The 27,680-nt window shown below is 45.1% G+C and overlaps 1 protein-coding gene across 5 annotated transcripts in view; it reads left to right on the top strand.

Moving 5' to 3' along the window:
• Positions 1-6,939, top strand: part of CDC42 (cell division cycle 42) — a 48,381-nt gene extending 41,442 nt beyond the window's left edge. For 4 of the 5 annotated variants that reach the window (XM_059135184.1, XM_059135186.1, XM_059135187.1 and 1 more), the window contains exons 4-6: positions 124-233; positions 357-554; positions 5,414-6,939. In XM_059135184.1, coding sequence (XP_058991167.1) covers positions 124-233; positions 357-554; positions 5,414-5,503 — 398 coding nt within the window. In that variant the 3' untranslated portion in view covers positions 5,504-6,939. Of the gene's footprint in view, positions 1-123; positions 234-356; positions 555-3,928; positions 4,114-5,413 lie in introns of those variants that run through there. The other variant, XM_059135185.1, reaches the window with a different exon arrangement.
• The last annotated feature ends 20,741 nt before the right edge of the window (positions 6,940-27,680 follow it).

A 27,680-nucleotide genomic window follows, 5' to 3' on the forward strand; every position in this document is an offset into this window, starting at 1 on the left:
TGCTTTCTCAGTAACGGTCAGCATGCTGTTAGCTGCATGCTTAATCTGTTGACTGACTTGTGATTTTGATACTATGAGGATGCCAAGATTCAGTAGCTGACTTATCCAATTTTTTTTCTCCAGGGCAAGAGGATTATGACAGATTACGACCGCTGAGTTATCCACAAACAGATGTATTTCTAGTCTGTTTTTCAGTCGTCTCTCCATCCTCATTTGAAAATGTGAAGGAAAAGGTGAGTTGGTCAGATACTCTTGCACTGAAAAAGGTGGTTACAGAACTTCTGTTGAGTTGTTGTGTAAAGCTTTAGAGGCTTGTGGATTAATGCAGGTATATTTTTAAAAATACTTTTCTCTAGTGGGTTCCTGAGATAACTCACCATTGTCCAAAGACTCCTTTCTTGCTTGTTGGGACCCAAATTGATCTCCGAGATGACCCCTCTACGATTGAGAAACTTGCCAAGAACAAACAGAAGCCTATCACTCCAGAGACTGCTGAAAAGCTGGCCCGTGACCTGAAGGCGGTCAAGTATGTGGAGTGTTCTGCACTCACACAGGTGAGGAGAGAGTAGCCCCTTGTTTACTTACAGTTGGGTTGTTTCTTAAGAGTATTCGGGTTTGGGGGCTATTTTTAACAGTGGCCCGCAGTGCTCAAGAAAGCGGGGAAGACTAGGACCAACTTCATAGTATGTATTCTTTTGGTAGAGGTTCTGTGTTTGTGGAGAAAATTACTAAGCTCTGAGTAAAACTCTTGTGTTGGTGAACTCCCGTATTGTACTGACTCATTTGTAGTGGTCAGGGATTGTGTTAAAATTTTTTTATAGGTGGGTTCCAGATAGCACTCATTTGCAAGAGAGGAGGTGAGTGATGCCCCCACTGCCCCCCCGCCCCCGACACTTAAATTTTTATCTAAATGTATCTGATCTTTTCCTGTCAATTCTGATCACTGATGCTATAGTTTCTGGGGTAATTCAACTGACATCGGGAATTAGTCATAATGATTGAGACCCGCATGTCAGAGCAAGCTCCCTTGGCTATTTGTCTAGCATGCTTTATAAAAGGGCATCAATGCTTGTGTTTTTAGAGACATTCCTTCCCCATGTGGTCCTCTCTGTCCTGTCCCTTTCTGGATAATTTAACTGGGCTCTTCTAGTTTGATGGGAAACACCAGATTCTGAGGTTAGGGAACAGTGTTAGGATATTTCGAGTGGGAGCTATAACTGACCTGTGTGGTTTTATCTTTTCCACCTTCATGGTATTACTGACTGATTCTCCCTTTGAGTACTGTTCTGGGGGCAAAAGAAAACATTATGGGAACAGAACAGCACAGAACTATTTTATTCTATTGGTACTGGAGCTCTGAGGTTTGAACATTGAGCAAGCATGTCTAGTTAAAATAGGGCAGGGCTAGGGCGCCTGGGTGGCTCAGTGGGTTAAAGCCTCTGCCTTTGGCTCAGGTCATGATCTCAGAGTCCTGGGATCGAGCCCCACATTGGGCTCCCTGCTCGGCAGGGAGCCTGCTTCCCTTCCTCTCTCTCTGTCTGCCTCTCTGCCTACGTGTGATCTCTATCAAATAAAAAATAAATAAAATTAAAAAAAATAGGGCAGAGCTAAAGAGGTTTCCAATAAATACATTAACTATGCTTACATTTATCATGCTTACTTGTTTAGGTAATTGCTCTTTTTATTAAGTTTTTTTTTTTTTTTAAACACTATTGTATTCTTGATTGTATGTATACTAAGGCAAATGGCATATATAATTAACCTAGTATGCATGTACTAGGTGCTTAGTATGTGTGGCCTAGACTTAATTTAGTAATCTCTAACTCAGTGCCAAGTTGGATATTTAAAGATAAAATTTTTATGCTTAACTGGGTATATTCTGCAGGATGGCTTCAGGTCTAAAATCATACTCCCAGACCCAGTTTTCCTTGGCAGTTCAGTCCTGTTGTAAAAGCAGATATTTTAAAGTTCAGAAGATTTTATATCCTCTTATCCACAGCACTGAGATTTAAAAAAAATGCCTGATGGTTCTGTGTTTTGATACCATCAGAAGAGTCAGAAGGGGTGTGTGTGTGTGTGTGAAGGATATATGTGAAACGCGTGTGTCAGATTATAACTAACTCTGGTAGGCATCCTTCTGTACCCTTCTCCTCCAAGTATGGGTTGCTTTTGGGGGAAATGGAGGCAAATAGACCATGTGGACCCAATTCTAGGTCACTGGTAAAATTTAAAGAATTGGATGCTTCCATTTAAGATTTTTTACAAGGTAAATACGTTTATACAATAAGTCACTTGGCAGATAGTAGGAATTTGAAAAGGTCTTAGCAACTATATTTTTCTTACCCGATTTTGATGTTTGGAGAAGTCAAAAGAGAAGATAGAAAATGGGGTGTCTGGTTGTGTTTGGGAGATAGAACTTTTAGGACTCCAGATTCCATTATTGGTTCCTCTAAAACTGAACTCTTTTTATGATCAGATAGTATAGGTAAAGCAAAGATTAGTTTTGTTATATAGGGGATTGGTTATTTTTGTCAGTAAGCAAGAAGGGATTTGCTTTTTATGAAGGGGTGCCCTAGTTTCTCATGGTCATCCTCTTTTTTTCCCTTATAAAATGCATTTCCCTATCCATTGTCCCCTTTTTCTTTTGTATTTGACTACCAGAATTTGCTCTGAGATGTGTAGAAATAATTTCTAGGAACTTTGCTTTTGTTTAGCATTTCTACTTTGTAAAAGTCCTAGAAGAAAACTTTTTAACCTCTTTGCTTCTTCTTAAGTACTTAATGTTATTTCTCATTTATTTTCTATCTCAAGGGATGTGTGGGTACCCATCTTCTGGGATATGTACAGGGTTGGGTGGGAATACCTGGGGTAGTCTGGGGCTGGTGCTTGTTACTGGAGCTGTGTTCTGGGACTTAATGGGAGATTTTTACTTGGGATCAAACTAACGTAAAGAACACGTGAAACCTCTTTGGGTGGTAAACCTGTGGCTTCAGATTTAGGTGAGGTTAGATGAGTCTATAGACCTGGGCCCAAGGTACCAGTGCTACTGAGTCACACTGTCACGTCGGAGTTCTGCCTGAGGTGTAAGTGTGTTTCTGCATCTTAATTCCTGTAGATCTGAGAATATTCTTTATTTTCACCCCATGCTTTATGCTCTGATATCCATGAAGACATCTTAAAGCATTGGACTGCTTGCTAAAAGTCATTCTAGGACCCCATTCTTTGTTTTCCTATGACTTGGGTGGTGGTTACTTGCTCTAATAACATTACTGAATAACTGAAGCGTATGCTGTTTCTAGAGTCTGTTCCTTAAACTTCTCCCAGGTGGTACTGTTGAACAATTAACACTCTTTCTAAATGTCTGAACCATTTTGTTCCGGGAAACTGATTTGCTCTAAATCCTGATTAATCCCATCCAGATATGTCATTGAATCTAGAAACATGTAGCATGCCTGTTAGTCTGCTATTTGTGTCCTTCAGTTATTCAGGGGCTGAATTCACAGAAGCTTGAAATTGTAATTGATTTAGTTCCAGAATGTGTGTGCCATTCTTCTCATTGGAGATACTGGCGAGTTCTACAAGGCTCTATCCAGTGCATCTGTTTTGTTTACATATCCATTTTTTTCTTCTGGCATTACTTTCATTAAAATACTGTTTTTTCAAAATGCTATTATTTTAGGAGTCAGTGTACAGCATTTTCATAAAAATTGCTTTCTTGCTTAGTTAAGCTTTTTTATGTAGGAAGTTTCTGTTCAGCTATGTACTGTCCTGATAATGGGCTTAAGATCTAGCTTTCTGGCCCTTATTTTTCTGAAGGTACGTTGCTTCTGTGAATTCAGCCCATTTAATCCGGACTGCTGTTATATCTGCTCGTCTTTCTAATCCTCTAACCTGGCTGCTATTCTCTCTCCTCCCCTCTGTCTTGTAGAGAGGTCTGAAGAATGTGTTTGATGAGGCTATCCTAGCTGCCCTCGAGCCTCCGGAAACTCAACCCAAAAGGAAGTGCTGTATATTCTAAACTGTTTTCTCCTTCCCCTCTTTGCTGCTGCTTCCTGTCCCACTACTGTAGAAAGAGCATTTAAAAACAAAGGAATAAAACCATCCTGTTTGAAAGCCTCTGCGTCTTTTTACTCACCACCTAAGAGCAACCTCTGTATTAGTTTTTGATCAAGAATGCAATATCTTATAGAATATTTTTTGTGATCAGTAGTCAAGTTGGACTTGTTTAACTTTCTGCTTCTTGAGTTGCCTGATGCTCAGAGCTTTTGGTTTGGATTACTATTGCAAAAGGGAACTTGGTGTGGCATTAAGAATGTTCTCTTGGAAAAAAGCAAGAGTTTTAACACTTCCTAGCTCTAGATGGAGAAAATAACATGAACATCATTTTACTCTTATGATCAATTGTAATTGTAATTGCATGACAAACTTTATGGAAGAAGGGTGACCTGCTAGTAGAGTGTAACGGGGAAGGGAGGATTCTTCTTTGGTTTTCTTTTGTGCAGTGAAACTTTGTGTTGCTATTGCTTTGGCTGTCTGTGCTGTGGTGGAGTATTTGTCAGTCTGGGGTGGGAAAGGTATTAATGTATCTGCTACTGCTCTATGAAATCATTTGTCACACTATCTTTTAAGAACAGCATCCATTTTTAACAGTTGACTCAAGGTTTGTTAATGTTGAGATGTAAAGCTGCCACCTTTATATTTTCCTGCTTCTGATTTTATTGTTGTGAGGGAAACATACAATTGTGGTTACCTTCGAATTTTGAAATTAAAAATATACAATTGTTTGTATAAATGCCTGATGAAACTTTATTCCTGTTGCACTGACTGGTTCTAGTTTTACCTATGTATCAGGTGCCCACATGTTGCTTCCTTGAGCCCCCTGGCTCTGTCTGATTGGTGGGATGCAGGGAGTTCAGAGTGAAGGTCTTTGACTCAGCTGCGGTAGCCGTGCTCTCCATCCTTGCCTGCGCCTTCCATGTAACAAGGATGCCACTGCCCGCTGCCGGCGCTCTTGGTCCTGTTCCATACTCCGCTGTTTCATTGGAATGCAGAGCTGCTGCCCTTGTGTTTATGTAAAATGTTTCAGCAGCATATTACACAACTCATTGAATGAGCAAGTGACACATGTGGCTTGTTCGCTTCTTGTGACATACATTGGTCTGCAAAAAGCTTTCTCAAAGGACCACTGTTTCATTCATGAATATCCACTCCTCTGCTCCTGAAATGCTGGATCCTTCCAGTGTCCTGCCTGGACAAAACTTGGTGAAGTGTGATGATTGTGTCGAGATTCAGAGTTGTTCTTAGCATTTCGTTCTTTGCCGGCTCTTGGGGGCTTGAATGTTTTTAATTTGATCTTCAGCTTTATTATACTGAAAATCAGACTGCCCATTTTTTTCTTTCTACCCCTTTTCAGAAAGGCCTAAAGAATGTATTTGACGAAGCAATATTGGCTGCCCTGGAGCCTCCCGAACCGAAGAAGAGCCGCAGGTGTGTGCTGCTATGAACGTGTCTCCAGAGCCCTTTCCGCACAGCTGGTGTCAGCATCATACTAAAAGCAATGTTAAATCAAACTAAAGATTAAAGATTAAAATTCGTTTTTGCAATAATGACAAATGCCCTGCACCTACCCACATGCACTCGTGTGAGACAAGGCCCGTAGGTATGGTCCCCTTCCCCCTCTCAGTACTAGTTAATTTGAGTAATTGTGTATTGTCAGAAAAGTGATTAGTACTAGTTTTTGTTTTGTTGTTTCAATTTTTTTTTTTTTTTTTTTTTTTTTGTTTAAAAGCAAGGCATGCTTGTGATGACTCTGTAACAGACTAATTTGGGTTGTTGAAGCTGCTCCCGGGCTCCATCCACTCTGGAGAATGATCTGGGACATTTAGGGTTTTTTGTTTTTGTTTTTGTTTTTGCGGGGGTGGGGTGGGGTGCGGGGAGTGTGTGTGGGGTTTGTTTTTATTTAGTTATGTTTTTTAAATTCATTAACCATTGGATAGCCCTTAAGGGGAGGAGGACTGATTGATTCCACATTCCACTTCCTAGATCTAGTTTAGAAAACTTGTTCCCCACCTGGTGCTCTTAGGAAGGAGTATAGTAAATGCCTCATTTAATAACATACTCCTTTTTGAAAGTTGCCTTTTCTCTCCACCCTTGAGTAGGTCCAGTATTTGATGAAACTCATGAAAGTGGGTGGAACCTGTCTTGCCCCTCCTCTTTTCTAGGATGCACTATATATGTGACTGTGACTTTCAAGGAAATTTGTTTGCCATGTGCTGATTTTTTTTTTTTGAAGTTAATTTCTAACTTCTTTCACTGATAAATGAAGAAAAGTATTGCACCTTTTGAAATACACCAAATGGATTGAGTACGTAATTAAAAAACTTTTTTCCCCCCTGTCAGTCATTGTCTTATATGCTTAGCATAGAAATGTCCAGCCTAATAGTGTATGATGTAGTGTTCCTAGAACACAGCTGAAGACCTGGTAAATTGAGGAAATTTGAGGGGTGGCGCTAGGAGACAGATGTCTGGAATGATGCACATCCTCTTTCAAGGGGAGGATGGAGACCTGCTTCATGAAGAAGCTGGGGGTGTGGGTGGGGGTGGGGAGAACATTTAACAACATGGGGACCAGTCAGGGGAATCCCCTTATTTCTGTTTTACATATGAGGAACCCTGGAGTAGCTCGTTAAGGCTCTCTAGTTTAATAAAAAAAATCATAGAGTCTTATGAAGACTCTTCATAAGTGTTAATAGGGATTTTATTCACTTACCTTCGTTGCAGTTTCCAATTTTTAAAAATGTTTAGGTAATTTTCTCCACCTTCCCCAAATCCTAATTCTTGTAGATTCATTAGTGTCAAACCAATGCTTTCTCATGTCTCAGTTCTTTGTATATGCATTCTTTTCAGATGTATTAAACAAACAAACAAAACCCTTCACAAGCCAGCCTGGGGGTTGTTCTTTTCCCTCCGCCTCTTTTTAGATACTTAGGAGTGGGAAGTTGACTCTTAATCTAACACATTTTGGGATAAGATTTTAAAGCTTTATTTTTTTTTTTAATGTATTTCCTTTTCTGGCCTTCCGTTTGAGGTGATGGTTTCCCCTCAGTATGTTCAGGTTTGTGCCTTCTTCCCTAAGATTGGCAGGTAGCCCGCAAAGACCCCTTCTTTAAGACCAAAGTGGGTTCGGGGCGCCTGGGTGGCTCAGTAGGTTAAAGCCTCTGCCTTCGGCTCTGGTCATGATCCCAGGGTCCTTGGGATCGAGCCCCGCATCGGGCTCTCTGCTCGGCAGGGAGCCTGCTTCCTCCTCTCACTCTCTCTCTCTGCCTGCCTCTCTGCCTACTTGTGATCTCTGTCTGTCAAATAAATAAGTAAAATCTTTTTAAAAAAAAAAAAAAAAGACCAAAGTGGGTTCATAGCAGTCCTTAGTGAAGGTGATGCCCAGGAAGCTCACTGCTCATGTTGGGAAGCAGTGACAGCATATCTCTCTCATCCATTGGTTAGTTGGAAAACAACCAGTTTTTCCCTCAAGTTTTCTGTATTCGTGCTTTTCAGGCTTTGTTGCTTACTGAGCAATGGGTTTTTAAAGGCTTTCCATGTATTTCCAGAACACGGCCAAGTTGGAGAACGATTGCTCCTAGTTTGTTACCCAGACTGCTTCCAACAGATTCCAGATTCTGTGCTGTGAATCTGAATATGGGACAGATTTTCTTTAGGTGACAGGAATGATTCATTTACCTTAAGGGAATTGTACTGATCTGTAGGAGAGTCTTAGAAACTAAGAGCTGTTGGCACAGCATAACCTTATTTTGGTGGTTTTTTCTAAGTGGAATCATGTTTGGCTTGATTCTGTGCTATGCTGGAGCTAAGCTGCATGGCTTGGTTGGGAAGGTGTTAAGAAGAAGCTGATCTCTAAGCTTTACTGTTTTTTTATTTTTTATTTTTTAAAAGATATTATTTATCCATTTGAGAGAGAGAGCCTGAGAGGGGAGAAGGTCAGAGGTAGAAGCAGACTCGCTGTGGAGGTGGGAGCCTGCTGCGGGGCTCGATCCCGGGACTCCAGGATCATGACCTGAGCCGAAGGCAGTTGTTTAACCAACTGAGCCATGCAGGCGTCCCTAAGCATTACTGTTTTAACCAATGTTTCTTATTCCTTGTTGACCATGCCAGGGAGAGGTACTGGGATTGTGTTCTGAGATCCTAGGGAGCAGGGACTGTAAATCCCTTGTTCTTACTATAGTGGCACATAGGTCCATCCTGATTATTGCTGTGTCCCTGGCCTAGAGTAGCGTTTGACACATGAGAGATGGTTCTAAAAGTAGTCACTGGATGGTACATGATTTCAAGAGTGAATGAGTGAAATAAAGGTCACATGGTTGTGTCAGCGAAATAACCATACATCAGAAGAGCAACAAAGACAAGGGGATTGAGTTAAGCTAATGGTGTTCTAACTAAATATTTTCTTATAAAGATTTTAGTTGTTTGCTTGTTTGTTTGTGTATTTAATTATTTAGAGAACATTAGCCATGGAGGGTGAGGAGAGGGAGAGAGAGAGAGAGAGAATCTCAAGTGGATACCTCTCTGAGTGTGGAGCCCAACACGGGGCTCGATCTCATGACCCTGAGATTGTGACCTGAGCCTAAATTAAGGGTCAGAAGCTTAACCAGCTGAGCCACCCAGGCATCCCTAATTAAATATATATTTATTTTTTAATATTTTATTTTTAAAGATTTTATTTATTCGTTTGACAGGCAGAGATCACAGTAGGCAGACAGGCAGGCAGAGAGAGGAAGGGAAGCAGACTCCCTGCTGAGCAGAGAGCCTGACGTGGGGTTCGATCCCAAGGCCTGAGATCATGACCTGAGCCGAAGGCAGAGGCTTCAACCCACTGAGCCACCCAGGTGCCCCCTCTAATTAAATATTTTTAATTTGACTTTCATGTATCAGAAGAACATGGGTAGGAAATGGATGAAGTTAATATTGTTTTTCTATTTAAATACTGTTTTCTGTTTGACTTAACAGACTTGTCCATTATCTTGGCTTAGTGATTCATACTACTCAGGGAGTGTCATCTAGAGTTTGGAAAAGGATTATCTGAAACAGTCCTCAGCAGGCTTATTGGGTTGTGGCAAAATACACAATTAGGCTAATATGATACTAATACATCGCTGGTGTTCTAAAATACCAGGTGTTTTACTTTAGGTCTTCGAAATAGGTTCAGTAATTTGTTAAAGTTGTACCCTTGGAGCTGGATTTTTTTTTTTTTTTTAAAGATTTTATTTATTTATTTGACAGATCACAAGTAGGCAGAGAGGCAGGCAGAGAGAGAGAGAGGAGGAAGCAGGCACTCCGCTGAGCAGAGAGCCTGATGTGGGGCTCGATCCCAGGACTCTGAGATCATGACCCGAGCTGAAGGCAGAGGCTTTATCCCATTGAGCCACCCAGGCGCCCCTTGGAGCTGGATCATATGCTGGTAGGGGAGCATATTCTACTGGGAAAGGGAGAATGGTGATGTGAAAGAACTAGTTGCAGTATTTCCTTCATTCTAAGGTGCATTTGTCCTCCATCTTCCTGTTGTAGTCTGAATACCTCTTAAAATTTGTGCAGTTAATGTAGTAGTATTTTTTTGTTTTTGTTTTTTTGGGTTTTGTTTTGAAAAACTGTCATTAAACCCTCTAGTATCGTAATTGCTATCTTCATAGGATGGATAAAAATAATGGTATATCTTTTTCTTCATTGTTAGATTTGGACTATTTTCTTTCTTTTTTTTTTACTCCCATTTTGATATTATTATTAGTATTTTGGGTACACAGTGCTAAGAGACTCTGGTACGCAAGGGTCCTGCTTCTTGAGGAGGATTGGAACATAATCCCCCTGGGTGCAGCTGACCCGCTGTTAGAGATTAGTGTGTAACCTTTGGGGAAGTGGAACTTGATTATCTTTTGGGAGGAGAGGCTGAGTTCTTCCTGGTTAGCGTAACTTTGAATGACATGTGAGGGAAGTAGTTTGAAATCACATTTCTAATTCATATGTCCTTGTTACCTGTAGGCCTTACCCTGAGTTCCCCCAACTTTAGACATTGATCCTTTAACAACATAGAACAAGAGAAAACCTTAACTTATTATTTTCTTTCTGGAACTATTTGAATACTTTTAAAATTTATACAGTATATTACTTGGGAGTTTTTTCCCAAATGCCCTCCCGTTTTCTTAAGCCTCATTTCTTTAGCTTTTGCTTAGTACTGTATTACAAACCACTCCAACCCTCTGGCTTATACCACAAGCTTATTTTTCTCTCACTGATGGGTCAGTTGGGCTTTGCTTCCAGGTTTCAGCTTTGGCTCACGTTGGCTCCAAGCTTCTCATGCTGCAGCCTGTCCAGAAAGCAGTAGCTCTCTAAGAGCGGACTTCTCATGGTGAGTCTGGTGAGCCAAAGGGGGTGCAAGGTCAAGCGCATTTAATTTCTCATATTTCACTGTGCAGAAGATTCCGTATAGTCAAGCCTAATCTGTACCACTTCATTCATTCATTCATTCATTCTTTCAATTCAAAAGTAGTTTTTTTTTTGAAAAAGCACTTAATAAGGCCCTGAAGATAAAGCAGAGAATAAAATAGATGGGGATCCTGTCTTCTACTTGGAATTTTCCTTGCAAATTTGATAGTTTTTTTGAATAACCATTTGATCTCATCGCCCTTGGAAAGGCTATCAAGAAAGTAAAAGTCTTGGCTGTGTGTGCCTGCCCATGGCACACGTTCGTCAGAAGGCTTGTTTCCATACTGGGCACTGGAGATACTGCAGCAGGACAGCCCTAACCCAGCTTGCAGGTAGCTTTCAGTCTCCCAGGCTCTTTATCTGTAACATAATTATGCATTTAGTCATTATTGGGGCCTTAAGGGCAAGTCTGTTGGCTGGCTGGTCAGTAATTAGTGGGAAACTTGAAAGATTCCTCTGAGATTTTGAATGTATAGGTATGGAGTGGGGCCTGGAATTCAGTTTTTAAAAGCTTCCCAGTTAGAACCTTGGTTAGATATGTTTGGGGACCAGTGCACACCTTAGTGGCTCACTCTCTCCTTCCTTCCTTCCTTCATGGTGGGGGGAGGAGGAGAGGGAGAATCTCAAGCAGACTGTCTGCTCCGTGTGGAGCGTGAAGGGGGCTCCATCCCAGGACCTAGAGATCATGACCTGAGTAGCTTGCCTGAGCCACACAGATGCCCCACCTCAGTGATTCTTAACTCTGGTTGTGTGAATGTTACTTAGGGAACTAGTTTTTTATTTATTTTATTTTTTTATTTTTATTTTTTTTTTTAAAGATTTTATTTATTTATTTGACAGAGAGAGATCACAGTAGGAGAGAGGAAGGGAAGCAGGCCCCCTGCTGAGCAGAGAGCGATGTGGGACTCGATCCCAGGACCCTGAGATCATGACCTGAGCCGAAGGCAGTGGCTTAACCCACTGAGCCACCCAGGCGCCCGGGAACTAGTTTTTTAAAAAATGAAAATAATGCCTGAGGTCATTTTAGGCAGTCTCTGGAGATAGGGTCACTTAATTTTATCACTTAAATTGTTTTTTTCAAATTATGTTTTGAGGGGCATCACTTCTTTAAATCTCATCACATTATTTTAGTGTTCCTCCAGGTTTGAGAAAGATGTCACTAAATGATTTAAGGTTTCATTTATATCTGACATGAATTTTAGAATAATTTTGTGTCACAAGTCTTCAGCTTAACTGTTCTTTGAGGAATGAGATTTTCCAGACTCGTGGTTCCAACCAGCATTCAGTTCTTGACTCCTTAACCAGGAAAGAACATGTAGAGAGTTCACGGTCATATAATTTATTGGTGAACTGGCACTGAGATAGTTTGGGCAGATGCCTAAGTAATTACATTTCTTAGACAGTAGTGTGAGAGAGAGCAGTTACCGGAGTTTAGAGATGAACTATGGTTTTCTATCTCAAACCTAGAATGTAAGCAGCTATATTTCTCTGATAATTTCAAGACAAGTGTAGCTTCACTGGTGGTGGGTCTCTTTTTCATTCCCCTCATGAATATTCCAGTTGACCTGCAGAGAGTACTCTGAACCAAATAGTGTAAAGTTAGTACTAGAAATGAGTATAAAATTGAAGTTATTCCAACAGCCTAATAAATTAGACCTGTAGGAGATGAAGTCTCTTGCTAACTTAAAAACAAGGTCAAGGTTCCTTTGTTCCTATTATGTAGATGTCCTTTGTGTGTGTCATCCCCTGCCACTGCATGCATGTGCACGCTTTTGTCAGACCTTTTTTGGCGGGTTGTAGGTTCTCCCTTTGGTCAGTGAATATTTAGTTCTGGGTGGATTGATCTAAGTCTGAGTGAGTAAACAAGTGGTGGCCCTTTGTGTTCTGGCTTGGTATTGATGACTTAACACTTGATTGGATAGGGTCTTAGTTTCTGTGTCTTGGTTTGTGGTTGAGCTGTAAACGTGGCCAGTCTTCTCAATGGGAAGGAGTTGGAGAGGGCTTTGCAGATATTCAGTGCTTTTGAGCCATAAGCACAGTTCTTTCTTAACTCCCTGATTATGGGCTACTGGGACATAGCCTCAAAAAGGTGGGCAAACTTGTGCCAGTACCGTGCCATCTATTTATTGAGCTACTTTTTACTCTGGCTCCGCTGCTCTGTTCCAGTGTGCTAATCCATGAGCTTCTTGGATTGTTGAGATTAGCTCCACCTAGTGGTGAATTTAACTTAAAACTGGCAGTTGAATCTATAGTGCACTACTGTACCTACTATCTGGACACCACTCTTTATGGGGTTTTTATAGATGGCAGAAGTGTGGGCAGAAGATGGTTAGGTAGAAGGGAGTAGAGGCTGAGTCAGTACACTGATGGATGGGGGAGACTCTGAATTGTCTAGGAGCGGCTTTTAAGGGTTAGCCAGAGGCTTTATATAGTCAATCAGAATTTAAAATTCAGGATGTTGTCTGCTTTAGAAAAATAATTGCCCTTAGTCTTGACTCCAGCCTTACCATCCACGTGATCTTGGATAAGTCAGTGAATTTCCCTAAGCTCCATTTGCTTCATCTGTAAATGAGGAATAATGGTAATATCTACATCTTGGGGCTGAGTGTGAGGACTAAATGAGATCATGTAGGTGAACATATTTCATAAATGCAAAAGTGCTATGAAAATACTAACAGCTACCAGGTTTTCACTGCAATGGGAAGAATTCAGAGCAGGGAACCCAAAGTGGGACTTGCTCCCAGAACCCTGGGATCATGACCTGAGCTGAAGGCAGATGCTTTAAGTGACTGAGCCACCCAGGCACTCCTCAAGAGTTTATTAAAAATAGGATGACAAATCATGTTGAGTCTTACATACAGAAAGAGAAAAGTTCAGCCGTTCAACTGCCCTTTTTTTTTTCATTATAGCATCCTATGGGTGGACAGGGCAGAGTTTGTTGATGAGAAAGCTGGACCTTAGTGAATGCCCAGGGCTGTGGCAATGATGGGAGTGCTGGTTCTGAAACCTGACACCTTTTCCTTCTTCTCCTTACCATCCCACAGGATGGCCTTCAGAATAGCACCATTGTTTTCCATATATTTAATATGGGCCTGATTGGTAGGAGAAAGGAACCTCATTATTAGGTCACAAAATCTCATTAGCTTGACTCAAATAAAGTGAGGTGATTGGGATTCTGTCCTCCATCTTTCCTCCACAAAGGGCAGGGGTTTTCATACTGGAGTTTAGGTGGTAGACTCAGAAACCTCAGGGCATGTTTGTATTAGTGATTTCACTTGATCCTTAATACAGCCCTGTAGGGGAGGTGGGACAGATGGTACCATTTGTCAGACGGCAAGACTGAGGTTAAACAACTTGGCGTTGTGTGCTAAAAAATGCATAACTGGCTTTGGATTTGAGTTCTGGTTCTGTCACTAACTTGATCTTTTGACCTTAGTCAAGTAACCTAAACCTTCTGAGCCTTGCATTCTTCTCTGTGAAATGGAAGTAGCTATATCAAACTTTACCCCTGAGTTATGAGGGTTGCATGAAACACTGTGTAAAGCGCTTAGCACAGTGCTTGCAAGTAGGAGGTGCTAGGCAGTCAGTGGAATGGATTGAAGGGATCATCGCCATTGACATCCTCATCCTCATTAGTTCTCTTCAAACTAGGGCCAGAAAACTCTGCTGGCTTCTGGGTCTTAGGCTGCTATAAAGTGAGGGGCCCTCAGTCCCCCTGCTAGGAACAGGAAAAGACTTTCAGGTAGTGCGAGAGTATATCTTACTCTCCCTTACCTCTCCTCTTTTAAACCAACTCTGTGATTGGGCTGGCCCTTTGGAGCTCCAGACCCACAGTGGAGCCTCATTTCCAGTTTCCTGGATCTCCTTTGTAAAGCTTTGGAAAGTCTGCATTGGTCTGATGGGAGAGAGGTTTTGGGCTTGATTCTGAATCTCTAACTCCCTGAAGAGCTGCCCCATTTTCTCCATAACTCGAGGGCTTCACAACTGTTTCGCTGTTGGGGAGTTCTGTGCATCCCTTAGCAGCTGGTGAGGGGTGGGCAGGCACTGTGAATTCTTCACTTGCCTCATGTGAGAATGACTTCACCTCAGGGGGTGCTGAGTTTGCAGAAATTTCCCCATCTTAGATGCAGGTGTGCTCTAAGACCAGTCTTTCCCTAGCCCGCAGGGATCTTGGCCCCTGGTAAGGGTAGCGTGACTCAAATGGAGTCCTGTTTTTGCATTTAGCTTTCTTTACAGTGTTTGATGTTCTCTCCATTTCTCCCATGATACTAATATAATTCTCCGGATTAGGAGTTGGAAACCCAGGTTCTAGTTGGGCAGCAGTTTCCTTGGACAGGTTGCTGTACGTCTTTGGGTCTCAGTTTCCCCATTTGTAGATAAAACTGCTTTTCTATTCCTTTTTGGTTTGTGTCTTTTTATCAGTAAACCTCTTTTCTTCCCAATAAAATCTTAAGAGAGGGCGCTGTGAGGGGAATAAAAAGGTGTCCTGTGGAACAGAGATGCTGGGGTTGAAGCCAGGCAAGCAGTTTTTCCTCTCCCACTGCTGCTTTCTCCCCAGTGCAGATGCTCATGCTTTGTGCCCCTCTGTGGGCCTTCTAGGGCTCTGCCTAGAGATGTGAACTTCACTGGTACAGGATCATCTCTACAGCTTTAAGAATTTTTTATTGTTGGCAGGTAGTTAATAAAAATCTGTGAAACCTGTATATGAAATATACAAATAGACTATTGAGTCTTTAAGAATTAGCTTTTCATTGATATATTTGAGAGATTCTAAAGTTTGGTTCAGTCTGTAGTGCTTTAATATATTGTAATGTCCAGTAAAGACTGACTGAGTTTTTGCTTGTAGGATAAATAAAGGTTCTTAAGAGTGGCAGACACCATACTTCCCTCTCTTAGGTATCACTTTCTTCTGGGCGTACCGGTACGATCCAAGCATTAATAGAATTCGGTAGTGAAACTAGATGCTTTTACAGGTACCTCTCTTTTAGTACCCTGGCATTTTCCACTTTCTATATAAAGCAGATAGAACATTTTGCTCTTGTTTATGTTTCAGAGAGTCATTGTAGTGCTAGTTTCATATTAAGGTATCTAGGAATATTGAATAGTAAGAAAAACATATATGCTTTGGAGTAGAGGGATATAAATTTGAATTAGATTCTGTCACTAACTACCTGTGTTTGAACAAACTGCTTTAACTTTTCAGTCTTGATTGACACGTCTTTAACTTGAGCTGATAATACCTGCTAACCTTTTGCAGAGTTGTTATAAGGATTAGCGGGTAACATATCTTCAACCCCCCAGTGAACATACAGTCAGACAAAGGGCAAAGATTGGTCTGTTAGGGAATTCGCATAGAAAAGCATCAGTTTTATGTTATTGTGTTACAAAATGATAAGTCACCGAGTGTGATTTGCTCATTGGTGTTTGCTCATTTCAGGGAACATTTGTTTATATCTTGTCTATTTTGCAGCAGGCAGTATAGAGGAGTAATTAGGAACAGGGACTCTTGAGCCAGACTGCCTGTGTCTGAATCTTATATCCACTGTTTATGTGCTGTGTGATCTTGGCTGAGTTATTTCACTTTGATATTTTCCTTGTGAGGATAACAGTAATACTTACCTCCTCAGGAGTTTATTTATTATTATTATTTTTAATTTTTTTTTTAAGATTTTATTTATTTGAGAGAGAGGGTGAGATTGTAAGTGATGTGGGGGGCAAGTAGAGGGAAAAGCTGGCTTGCGGGACTTGATTCCAGGACCTGGGATCATGACCTGAGCCGATGGCAGATGCTGAACCAACTGAGCCACCCAGGCGCCTCTCAGGAGTTTATTAAAAGAACGATGACAAGTCCATTTTGAGTCTTGTAGAAAGAGAAAAGTTAGAGCGCACAGAGAGCGGGTCTGGTAGTAAGGTACCAATATATATGGATAAAAATTTAGTGAGTGGCTAGTCTGACCTGATAGCATTTTTCTGGTTACAGACCTCTTTCCTACCTTACTTAGATGAATTGCTTGATTGATTGTTAAACAGATTGGTATTAGGGATCACATGTTTTTAGGGTGGATCTTTTATACCTAGAAGAGATCTAAGGTTATAGAGGGTACTTACTCAAAGTCACATATACCACATTTAGTGGCAGAAACAACCTGGAACAGTATATACAATGTAGGACTTTGTTCCTACTTAACAAAAGAGGATACTCACTTCTATTTTTTTTTCTTTGAGAGGGAGAAAGAGAGTGAGAGTGGTGGTGTGGGGATAAGAGGGAGAGAGAGAATCTTAAGCAGGCTCCATGCCCAGCTCAGAGCCGGTCATAGGGCTTGATCTCACAACCCCGAGATCATGACCTGAGCTGAAATCAGGAGTCAGACGCTTAACCAACTGAGCCATCCAGGTGCCCCAGAGGATACCCATTTTTTAAATGACTGGATGAGCAGTTCTTGTTAGTGAGGAGTACCAAACTTAGTTTTTAATACGTTACAGTAAAACAGGAAATCTGCAGACATGATGGAGTTTTGCCCCACAGCTTATAGGGCCATCATACTCTCTACTCAAGTGCTTGGAAGACTGTAAAGTGAGGGGAATAATCAGTTAGGGGGTGCTTTCCAGTAGGTTGTCTCAAAGAATACTCGGTTACTAAGCCAGGGCTCACAGGACGAGGGTGGATTTCTGATGTCTTGAACAGTGGTCTGACTTGTGATATGATCCCCAAATGATAACACATGCTGTTTCCATAACAGTAGTGAGAGCTTATTTATAACCATTTTTCAGGAAATTTAGGCTCAGGAACTTGTTCTAGCCAGAGCTTCAAAATGTTGAAACCGGGGTGCCTGGGTAGCTCAGTGGGTTAAGCCTCTGCTTTTGGCTTGGTCATGGTCTCAGGATCCTGGGATCGAGCCCTGCATCAGGCTCTGCTCAGCGGGGAGACTGCTTCCCTCTCTCTCTGCCTACTTGTGACCTCAGTCTGTCAAATGCATAAATAAAATCTTAAAAAAAAGAAAAAGATGAAACCATTATTCAGCTCCAGATCCATCTGATTCCAGAGCCAATGGGCTTCCCGCCATAGTGCTGCACAGCACCCCCCGTCCCCCCAAGTGTGAATGAATATTCTTAGAAAGGTTGAGCTTAGGCAGGAGTCACACTAAATTTAGGAAGACCTCTTTAAAAGGAGAAAAGACCAGAACTAGAGGCAGGCTACATCTGTTCTGTTTTGCTTTCCTGGAGTCATTGGGTGTGTAGATGCCTGAGGTTTGGCTATCTTAAGGTTGGAAGACAGAGTGGCCACCTCTTGGAGACAGAGGCTGCCCAGGGGCTTGAGGGGAGGGCGTGGAGCAAATTTTCTCAGGTGGCCTTTGATGGGACTAGTCTTAATAGGAGTTTGAGTGGTTCAGGCCAAGTTACCAGTGCTGGGACTGCCAACGATAGATGGCTCCTTCCATTGAAGGGCCAACCTGGAAGGACCTTTGGAGGTTATTTAGCCCACCCCTCACTGTTTTGGGGGTGGTGTGGGGTGCAACAGTTTTATTTAGATATAATCCACATACCGTACAATTCACTTAAGATGTATAATAATTCTTTTTTTTTTTTTTTTTTTAAATATATTACTGACTTGTGCAGCTATGACCACAATATATTTTGGAGCATCTTTACCTTCTTTACCTCAGAAAGAAACCCTCCCTATACCCTTTAGCTTTCACCTCCTAAACCCTCCTCCCCTGCCCCCAGTCTCTCCATCCTTAAGCAACTACTGGCCTATTTTCTCTTGCTGTAGAAAATTTGAAAATTTGTAGAAATTGGAAAATTTCATATAAACGGAATCACACAATGCGTGGTCTTTTGTGATTGGCTTCTTTCATTTAACATAATGTTTCTTTATATTTTAGCATATATCAGAACTTCATTCCTTTTTATGACTGTTGTTCCATTGTATGGATATACAGTCTGTTTTGTCTAAATAATTTATCAGTTGATTGATTCTTGAGTTGTTTCTGCCTTTGGGTTTGCTATTACGCATAGTGCTTCTGTGAACAATTGTGTGTATGTTTTTTGTGTGGCCTTCCAGTATTCAGATGGAGAAATTGATTGGCCTTCCAGTATTCAGATGGAGAAATTTTGCGTGGCCTTCCAGTGTTCAGATGAAGTTCTCACTGCTGTGCCCAGTGTATCCTGGGGCTGGAGGAGGCTGTGCTGTCATCTGCTTAAGGGTAGCCAACTGTGAGGAGCTTGAAGCACATAGCGATTTGTGGAGAAGCTGAGATTATCTTTAGTTTTGGGGCCTTCATTCCTCCAGGACAAGCAGTAACAATGCAAGGGCATGGGGATGGACTTAGGTAGCACATTTTCCACTGACCTTCAGTGCAGCCCTGGACACGTGACTTTACTTCTGTGAGCCTTGGATTTCCTGTTTGAAAAATGGAATTAATGCCCATCATGCAGTCTTCGGAAGAGTAGCAGTAATGCAAGTGAAGCACCCAGCATAATGCTTGATTGGCTAAGTGGTACTGTTATTTAGGAAGATAATGGAGGGATGGACAGAGGAAAATGGCCAGAGGTAGACTTGTAATGCTCCAGAGGAGCCACTAGATGGCAGAAAAATAGCAAGAAATACCAGATTGGTTGTGTGCCTGGGACTTAGAAAGGTTTCTTGAATTTCTGTCTTTCTCATTGCCCCTGGGAAAAAAGTATAAACTTTCAAATTGCTGGGAAAAGAGCCCACTGCCCACAGTCATTTGTCACTCATACCGTTAACCTGTACTGTAGTTCTTAGAACCATTACTACCTTCCAGAGCCAGTGATCGTGATTTCCAGTTCACCAAGCATCAGTCTTTATTCTCCCCATTTAAAAAAATCGGATCATGAGCCAAGCTTTGGTGTAGACTCTGTTTGGGGAGCTTGTAGATATCTTTTGTTATGGACAGACACATTCTGTCCCTCCAAGCAGCAGAATCAAGTTTAGGCTGCCAAGGAAGAGTGAAATGTTCATGTGTGGGTTGGGCGTTGGAGGGAATTGGTTTACTTCAGAGCTGTGGAGAAGATTTAGGTTGGTTGGAATGTATGCAAGCAGAGAAGTCCTCTTAAAGGCATACATTGGGACTGGGCCATTAGGCCAGATGACCTCCACGTTTTCTCACAGTTCTGAGCCTAGATGGCCAGGAAGGGTGAGCAAGGGGAATCTTCAGCTTTTTCCTGGGTTATTCAGAAAGATTTTCTACTGACTGGTTTCTTCCCCCCTCCTCCCGCTTTTGCCCTCAGGGAGGGAACTTTTATATCCAATAGAATTGAGGCTCCCCAGTTTGCAAGGGCCCCTAAGTAGAGGATGGAAAAAGTAGAGAGAGGCAGATTGATGGGCTTCTGGGCTGGAAGGTAGCCGTCAAAGATCATGTGGCCCATGTCCTTTCCTGTGGGCAGATGGAAGTGTGAAGCAGCAGGAGGGGGTGGGGAGCGGCTACACCTCTGGTCCTGAGGCTCTGTAGCTCAGAGGACTTGGTCAGGCTGAAACTTAAAACAGACTGTGGCCTGGCCTCAGCCATTCAGTGGCAGGCATTTGGCTCTGGTCTCCTACCGTCTAATCTTCATGTGTTTCGGTCATCTTTTCTTAACCTGTGTATGAGGCTGTTCGTATATCCAGCACGGTGTGAAGCACTTAGTAAGTTCAGATGACTGCACAGGAGAGAGGCAGGGAGAAGAGGGGGCAGTCAGGAGTGCCGAAGAATCCAGCAGGGGAAGAAATACGCACGGGTCATAATGCCATCTCATTTTCTTCTTCCAAGAAGCCTGTGAGGCAAGTAGAGCAGGTGTTTATTTTACAAGTGAGAAAACTGGCGTAGAGTTCAACTTCTATAAGATTTCACAGATGGAAGCAGAGCCTTTGGTTTGGAGGCCAGTGCTCCTCTCTGCTTGAGCCCCTCCCTCATTGTGGATGGTGCCCCTTTTCTACCAAGTGGCTTCTGTGATTAGGAGAGCTAGGACTGACATTGCACAAATTCACAAAATGGATAAGGTTCCTCCTTAGCACCTCTGCCGTCCATTTTCCTTCTGTGAAGCTCCGGGCCGCTGGGCAGGTTGTTGGCTCTCCCGTGGTCATACTCAGGTGGGCGTGATTCACTGGGGACAGTGGCGGTGGCGGTGGCTTGGTTTGCACATTAAGGAGCCTGCATTTTGCTTCAGTCATCTGAAGTTTTCCCTTCAGATGTTGAAGGTTAAGCCGCTCCCAGTGGAGTTGAAAAGTAGGACTCTGGGGAAGCAGCAACATGTGAAAGCGTGTGTGCGGGGAATTTTAGAGCTACTAAGGAAGTTGCAGGCTTTGGAGTAGAACAGATCTGGGTTTCAGACCATCTGTGCCATCGAACAGCTGTGACTTCTGATGAGTCCATGCACCTCTCTCAGCTTCAGTGTCTTCATCCCTAAAGCAGCACAGTTGCTGTGTTGTAGGGCTGGGGGGAAGTCAGAGATGCGTACACAGAGAAGCATGTCCCCGAGTGGCTTTCATGCGTCCGAGTTACTTGTAGTCTCCTGGGTGCTGCCAGTGGATGGACCCTTGGTTGCTTTCTGCTCTGGTGAGCTGAGAGCAGGAATCCCAGGCCTAGCTCTTGGGAAGCTCACCCCAGGGGCGATAGCATCTGGTGCATTTGTACTTTCCCAGGAGAAGGGGGATGATGTCTTTAAACTTCGTGTTGGCTGCTGGGCCCTGGGACAAAGGGGAGACAAGCCCCAGGGCTGAGACAATCATGTCTTTATTATCTCAGATGTCTCAGGCCTGTCCCCCGCCTGGAGATATATGGCCGGGAAAGCTAGCTCCACGGCCTCGGCGCGATTCCAGGTCCTAGGAATGTCTGGCTGTGTTATAGCAAACAGGATCACGCATAACAGCCCAGCATCCAGGCATCTCCGCCCCAGCAAGCTCTTTCTCCGCCAGCTTGTAAAACAGTGGGACCTACAGCAGTGTGACATGGGCCCCATGCCTCTGGGGGTCCCAGCAGCCTGGCACGGGGCGGCAATGCTGGGCAGTGATGGAACCATCTGAGACTCTAGGCACAGGGCCAGCAGCGCAGGTCTGGCTGTACCCAGGGAGCATCTTCCAGACCAAGCTCTGCCTGGCTCAGATCTGACTTGTAAGCCATGGGCTTCCCTGATTCTAGCTGCTTTCTCTCCCTTGTGTCCCCTTGGGAACAGCTGCATGGAGCCATTGAGAAGGGTTGTTTATAGATGCACTTGGCACGTGATGGGGAGACCAGCGGCGATGAGTCCTTGAGTTCCAACTTCCAGCTGCTCCCAGGTGCTGGGGAGCCTTCTGCTCTGGGCCCCAAAGAAATGAGTCTACACTGTTGTCTTTGGCTGAGGCTTCAGGAACGCGGGGATGAGAGGACCAGGAGACAGTGGGTCAGATGGCTGTCCAGGGCACCATTTATAATGAGGCCTTGTGGGCTGGCCCTCCGGGGAGGCCTTGCACAGGGACCAGGACTCTGGACCCCGGCTGAGGCTCTTCTCTGGGGCCTCGAAAGGGGTGCAGGGTCCTGCAATCCAGGCATAGTGGTAGAAGAAGATGGTTTCGTCTGTTTGCCTGACTCTCTTGTTCTGGAGAGGGAGTGCAGAATAACAGCTGCAGAGCTGTGGTGTTCACTTGTGCGCCTGCTCCAGCGCAGCCTGCCCTCAGGTAGTCCGCCTCGAGCCTGTCTGGGGCTCAGCAGATGGCTGCATTGCATAATTTTCTGTATTGGTTCATCGAAAACTTACTTAGTGATGGCCGACAACAGCTTCCCTGCCCCTCCTTGCCCATTTAAAATAGAGGATCTGGATCCCACCTTGTGGGAGCTCCCAGTCTGAGAAGGAGGATATGAAAGTGTAAGCAGTAGTGTGTGTGGCCCTGTGTGCCGTGTACTTCACGGGAAGTGCAGATCTGCAAAAGGGGTGCCTGCCTGTTTTTCTGTCAAGTGTGTCCTCTGCCCAGCGGAAGTCAGGGGTTCCACCCTGAAACATCTGGCTTGGCCAGGCTTGGAATCGTGGGCGAGGGAGTGGCCACAGGAGCATTCTGTGATGTCCACAGCAATAGTGCTAGCTTAATAGCCTGGTACCAGCAGTGTGACAGGCAGCTAAGTGCTTTTCGTGTTTTATCTACACAGTAGCTCAGTTTCTAACCAAGGAAGCAGGTGGAATGACTTACTCATGGTACACAGCTAGGACGTGGTAAAGCTGGGGTTACATGACTCCAGGGCTTTTAAGCACTGAAACCCTCCCCCCCCCCCCCCGGGGTAGACAAATAACATATAATTTGAAAGGCTTATGTTAGATACCAGATTTATTTTAAAATGTCAGCTGGAGGTAATAACGTGAGGGTTTTGTTTCTAAAGGCAAGAGGTGTAGGTTAAACGTTGAGAACCCCTTTCTTGCTAATGAACTGATACTTCTGCTGGGCAGGCTAGACAGGGGGGTTCTGATGCTTGAGAGCAAGTTGGAGGGGAGTAAGCTGCTTCTCTCGCCACCATACTGGGGCCCTCCTGTCCCATTGACTCTTGCTGTGGTTGCAGGTGGGTGCCTGAGAGCAGACAGGGGTGGGGTGTGTGTGGTGGGGGGGCTGCTCTCATCACACGTATGGCTGTGCTACCTGGCCTGGTGGGAAGGAGAACGTGCATGTGGGTAATGGGCCAGGCGACTGTTGACTGGGCACTGTCTATATTACACTTCATTTCGCACAGTAGCCTTAGAAATGGCATGGGGGGAGGGGTAGTGGGGACTGTTGGGGGTTAACTTATCTGAGGTCACCCAGCTCACAAGAGGCCTGAGGAGACTCATTCCCAGATCAGTGCAACTTTGGTGCTCAGGCTTCTGACACCACACTGTGCCTGCTCTTCTGAGGAATGAGTCTAAAGTTCCCTCCCCGGAACCCCCTCTGATGAGTGACTGAGCTACCCTCTCTCTCAGCCTCCCTCTTCCCAGACTGAAGCAATCTGAATTCTTAGCAGCAGCCCTGCATCCTCTGGGTCGCTTCTCTGGATTTATTCCAGCTCTGTGATGAATCAGAGGGGCAGCGACTCGCCCTGTCCTGGCCGCGATAACCATCAGCCGTCCCTGAGGCTTCCCAGGTGGCTCCTGCCGCTGTCCGGGATGGCGGCGAGGAGGCGGCCCAGGCTGCAGGAGAAGGGAGGAGAAGGAATGGAAAGACTCCCAGGAGAAGAGAGACCCAGCACACTGGAGTGTCACTGCACCCTTCTGGGGCCAGGAAACTGCTGTCCTCTCAGCCTAGCACACAGTTTCCCTCTGTCTTCAAGAAAGAGCCAGGTGCTGGCTGATGACAAACGTTAGTATCACCCCATGCAGTGTTGCAGTTGGTTCTCCAGAATGACAGGGTTGCGGTGAGGGCTGTGTAGAGTAGAGGCTTTGGAATCAGAACTGGGTCCACTTTGGCTCTGCCATTGTCCTCACCTCTCTTTAACTGATGAGATTCAGAGGTTTTAACTTGCTTCACATTCCCCAGGCTGTCAGCAGTGGAGCTAGAGTGACACCCGGGGTCCTGATGGCTGGGAGAGACGGCACGTGGCAGGAAGGGAGAGAGAGGCGGCATCTACAGGGGTCTGGTTAGGGGCTGTTTAAGTTCTGCCTTGGAATCTTCTGGTTGCTGGCTTCCTTTTTTTTTTTTTTTTTTTTTTAAAGATTTTATTTATTCATTTGACAGACAGAGATCACAAGTAGGCAGAGAAGCAGGCAGAGAGAGGAGGAAGCAGGCTCCCTGCTGAGCAGAGAGCCCGATGTGGGGCTTGATCCCAGGACCCTGGGATCATGACCTGAGCTGAAGGCAGAGGCTTTAACCCACTGAGCCACCCAGGTACCCCAATCCATTGGTTTCTGTGTGCTTACGATCTGTTTGCTTTTCTTCAGTTTCTTAGTCAAAGATCTTTTTGAAAAATACCTCCCTTTTTGTCTGAACTGAAGGGGATGAGGAGCCCTCTATACCATCTTCTATACCTTGGTCCAGGTTAGGTGTTCTAGAGGAGGCATGGGAATACTCCGGAGAGAGTTCAGGCTGTGGATTCTCAGCCCCTTCTGCGTGTGGTTAGGAACCCAACAGCTTATCTGGGGGGCTGGGCACCAGACCTATACCTTCTGCCACACCAGCCAGGGCTGGGCTGCTATTGCCGGCTCTGGCTTTGTCAGCCTTGGCAGTGTGACTCCAGCCTTCCTCACTCTCTGCCCCAGGGAAAGCTGGGGCATGAAACCTACAGAACAATGTGTAGGTCTCCTGCAGAGTCATAGACTTGACCTTAGCCCAGCCAGAGACATAATGCTGCTTTGTGGGGAGTGCTGGGCTCAAGGCTCTGAGGCCCTTTGGCCCAGGACTATCAAAGGTCAATCTAGGCCAGCAGTGGGGTGAGGGAAGGTGGAGATGGTTGTGGGATTAGAGAAGAGGCCTGGTGACACACTACATCCTGACTAGGAGCCTGAAGGCGTGGGCCCTGGCTGTACGCAAGTCTCTTCTTTCTGTGGGTCTCAGTCTCCTTATCCGTGAAATGGGGTTAAGTCACACACCGGCCTCTCAGCTGGTTTATGCAATAGGAAATACATATGTTCCATTGCTTGCTTGTAATCATGCTGTGGGGTAATGCTGGTGGGTGATGGTTAGTGTGGACATGACCCTGTAGTCAGCAGATTCTCAGTGAACGATGGTGCTGGTTCTTTCTGATGGTTGACACAGTGTCCTGAGGGGCCTGGCTCATCTCGGGAGGCTGTGTCACTTTTCCCAAGTGGAAGCTCCAAGGAAGCTGCAGTTCTTGATGTTGCTACAAAGTCCAGAAGAACCTGGGTAGGTGAGGAACCAAACTGAGAATAGAAGGTTTGGCTCAAAAAGGCGATGCTGTCCTGCTGAAGGCTGGGAGGTGGAATCAGGAAGTGGGGGGTAGGAGTAGGGTCTTGTCTTGGGCCTGGGCTCTCCCAGTGTGGTTGCTGGGTTGAACTAATTATGTCTAGTAATTCCTGGTCCAGGACCAGTCTGTGCCAGAGTTTGTTCTGGATCCCTCCTGTCTCCCTTGGTGCTGTGTCCCCCATTTATCAGTTTCTGGAGCTCAGTTTTTATTTTCTCTGGGGTCCCCTTTGCTCTTCTCAGTTGTGGGGCTTCTACCGTAGCCTTCTTAATAAGTCTGGGGGTGTTGCTTATGGGACTAGAGACTGGCCCTGCTCCAAGGTCATACACAGTGTGGTCTCTCACTAGACCGTGAACCCCTTAAGGGCAGGGTGTAAGTCTGAATTGCCTCTGGGCCCCTGTGTCCAGCATGCTCTGTTGCCAGGCTGGCCAAGGCAGCACAGGCCTGAGCTGGCCCTTCTCCCTCACAGGTGGCATGGGTTGAGGTGGGGATGGGTGCTGAATCAGAGTATATGGCTCCTTGTGTCCAGCTTCCTCTTCCCGGCTGGCCCAAGGCTTGGGAACAGTGGCTGCCTTTCTGGGGCAGCCAGGGCGCCTGGCCAGAGTATGCTCTGTCGGGCACTGTCAGCTCTTCAGCAAGCCCTGGTCCTCCTCTTAACCTAGAGAAGGCCCCGGGTTATTGGTGTTATTCTTGGCGGACCACTGGGCCCCTCAGCAAACAGGGAGGCGAGTGTGCACCCGGCCTGGGCCTGTTTGTGTTGGCCTCGCCAGGCGGGGGATTAGCTCAGCTGGGCTGCTAATTGCCTCCGAAGTGCCGGCCGGGATGCTGACAAGGGCTGGGCCTCTAGGCCCCTCCTCCCCAGCAGGCACTATGCCAGGCTTGGGGGCCCAGCCCAGGAGGGCCCCTTCTCTCCCCTGTCAGCGCCTGCTTGGCCTAGACCCTTGAGATGTGGGCAGGGGGTCACCAGGGCTGGCGGCTCAGGAAGGAGTGGGGGGAGATGCCTATGAAGTCATTGCCTGGGCCAGGCCAGGCCAGGCCGTACTTTGCCCCTTCCCCCACATCCCTTAGACCCCCTCCCCCTTTCTGGAGTCAGATGCCTTCTGAAGCTCAGCAGTTTCTCCTTTTGTCAGGCAGCTGCTGGGCTCCTCTGCCCGAGATGCCCTCTGGTCCCTCAGCGCTGTGCTCCCCTTGCGCATCTCCGTTTCTGTTCCTGTGTCTGTCCTCCCACCTTCTGGCTTTCCCTCACTCTGTTCCTCAGCTTTCTTAGCCCCTCTCAGTTGCCCAAAACCCTGTACTTCCTTCTACCCTCTGTCTGCCTGTGTTCTCTGGCCCTTCCTTGGCCCAAGACCCATCTCACACCCTGGCCCTGGTCTCCCCAGACAGCTCTGCTGTCAAGCAGGCGCTGAGAAGGAGGTCCACTTTATCATGGTCTCTCTGCTTTCCCAGACACCTTCAGGCCTGAGTTGTGAGACAGACAGCTGTCGAGAATGGATCTGGACACTGGCTCTCCGTGAGCTGACAGTGCTTGGGAGTACTGAAAGCCTTCCATGCTCGTAGGCGGAGCCCCTGGGCCCCACTATATAGGCTTCCTGTAGTTCTGACATTCCTTCCTCCTCCTGTTCCCGGTCCTGGCTCTGCTTCTCAGCCATACTGAGAACTTGGTTCGGCCTCTCCTGCTGGCGCTTTGGGCTGCCTTGCCATTGCCTTGCTTGCTGCTGCCTGGGTATTCTGACCCCATGGGTTCTCTTGTCTCCTGGCTTGGGATCTCTGTCCTGAGACATCTGTCTGTTTCTGATTTTGGGGAAGGGGCCAAAGTAGGATCACCTGTCTTCAGCCCTCAACTATCTCTGATTTCCTCCTCTTCCATCTCCTCTTCTGGCCCCCTCAATTTTAGAGCTACCTTAACTGCCTCTGACATTCCTGAAAAGGGAATAATATTTATAATAGTAGCTGCCATTTGTTGAGCTTTACAGATTTGATTTAACATCCCCAAGAAACTGGTTCTGTTATTATTTAGCCTCACTTGAATTTGAGGCAGGGGGAGCAGGCCCATATTACAAATGAAGAAAATAAGTCCCAGAGAGGAACAGTGAGTTCCTTGATTTTCCATATAGTGAAGAAGTGACAGCACTCGGACTCCATCCAGCCCATGTCTGTTTGATTATAAAGCCTGGGCCCTTTTCACAGTTGTAGGCAATGGTTGGGTATGGAGACCTTCACCCTCTTTGCTTGGCCATCGTGGACTCCCTGTATGACCTGGTCCTTTCTCTCTGACGTGACCCTGATTTTGGAATAAGGTGTCCTTTTTTCTCCATCCATATCCTAGACCCTTCCCTTCCT

This window comes from Mustela lutreola, chromosome 10 (assembly GCF_030435805.1).
Source record: "Mustela lutreola isolate mMusLut2 chromosome 10, mMusLut2.pri, whole genome shotgun sequence".
In the NCBI taxonomy this organism is placed as follows: domain Eukaryota; kingdom Metazoa; phylum Chordata; class Mammalia; order Carnivora; family Mustelidae; genus Mustela; species Mustela lutreola.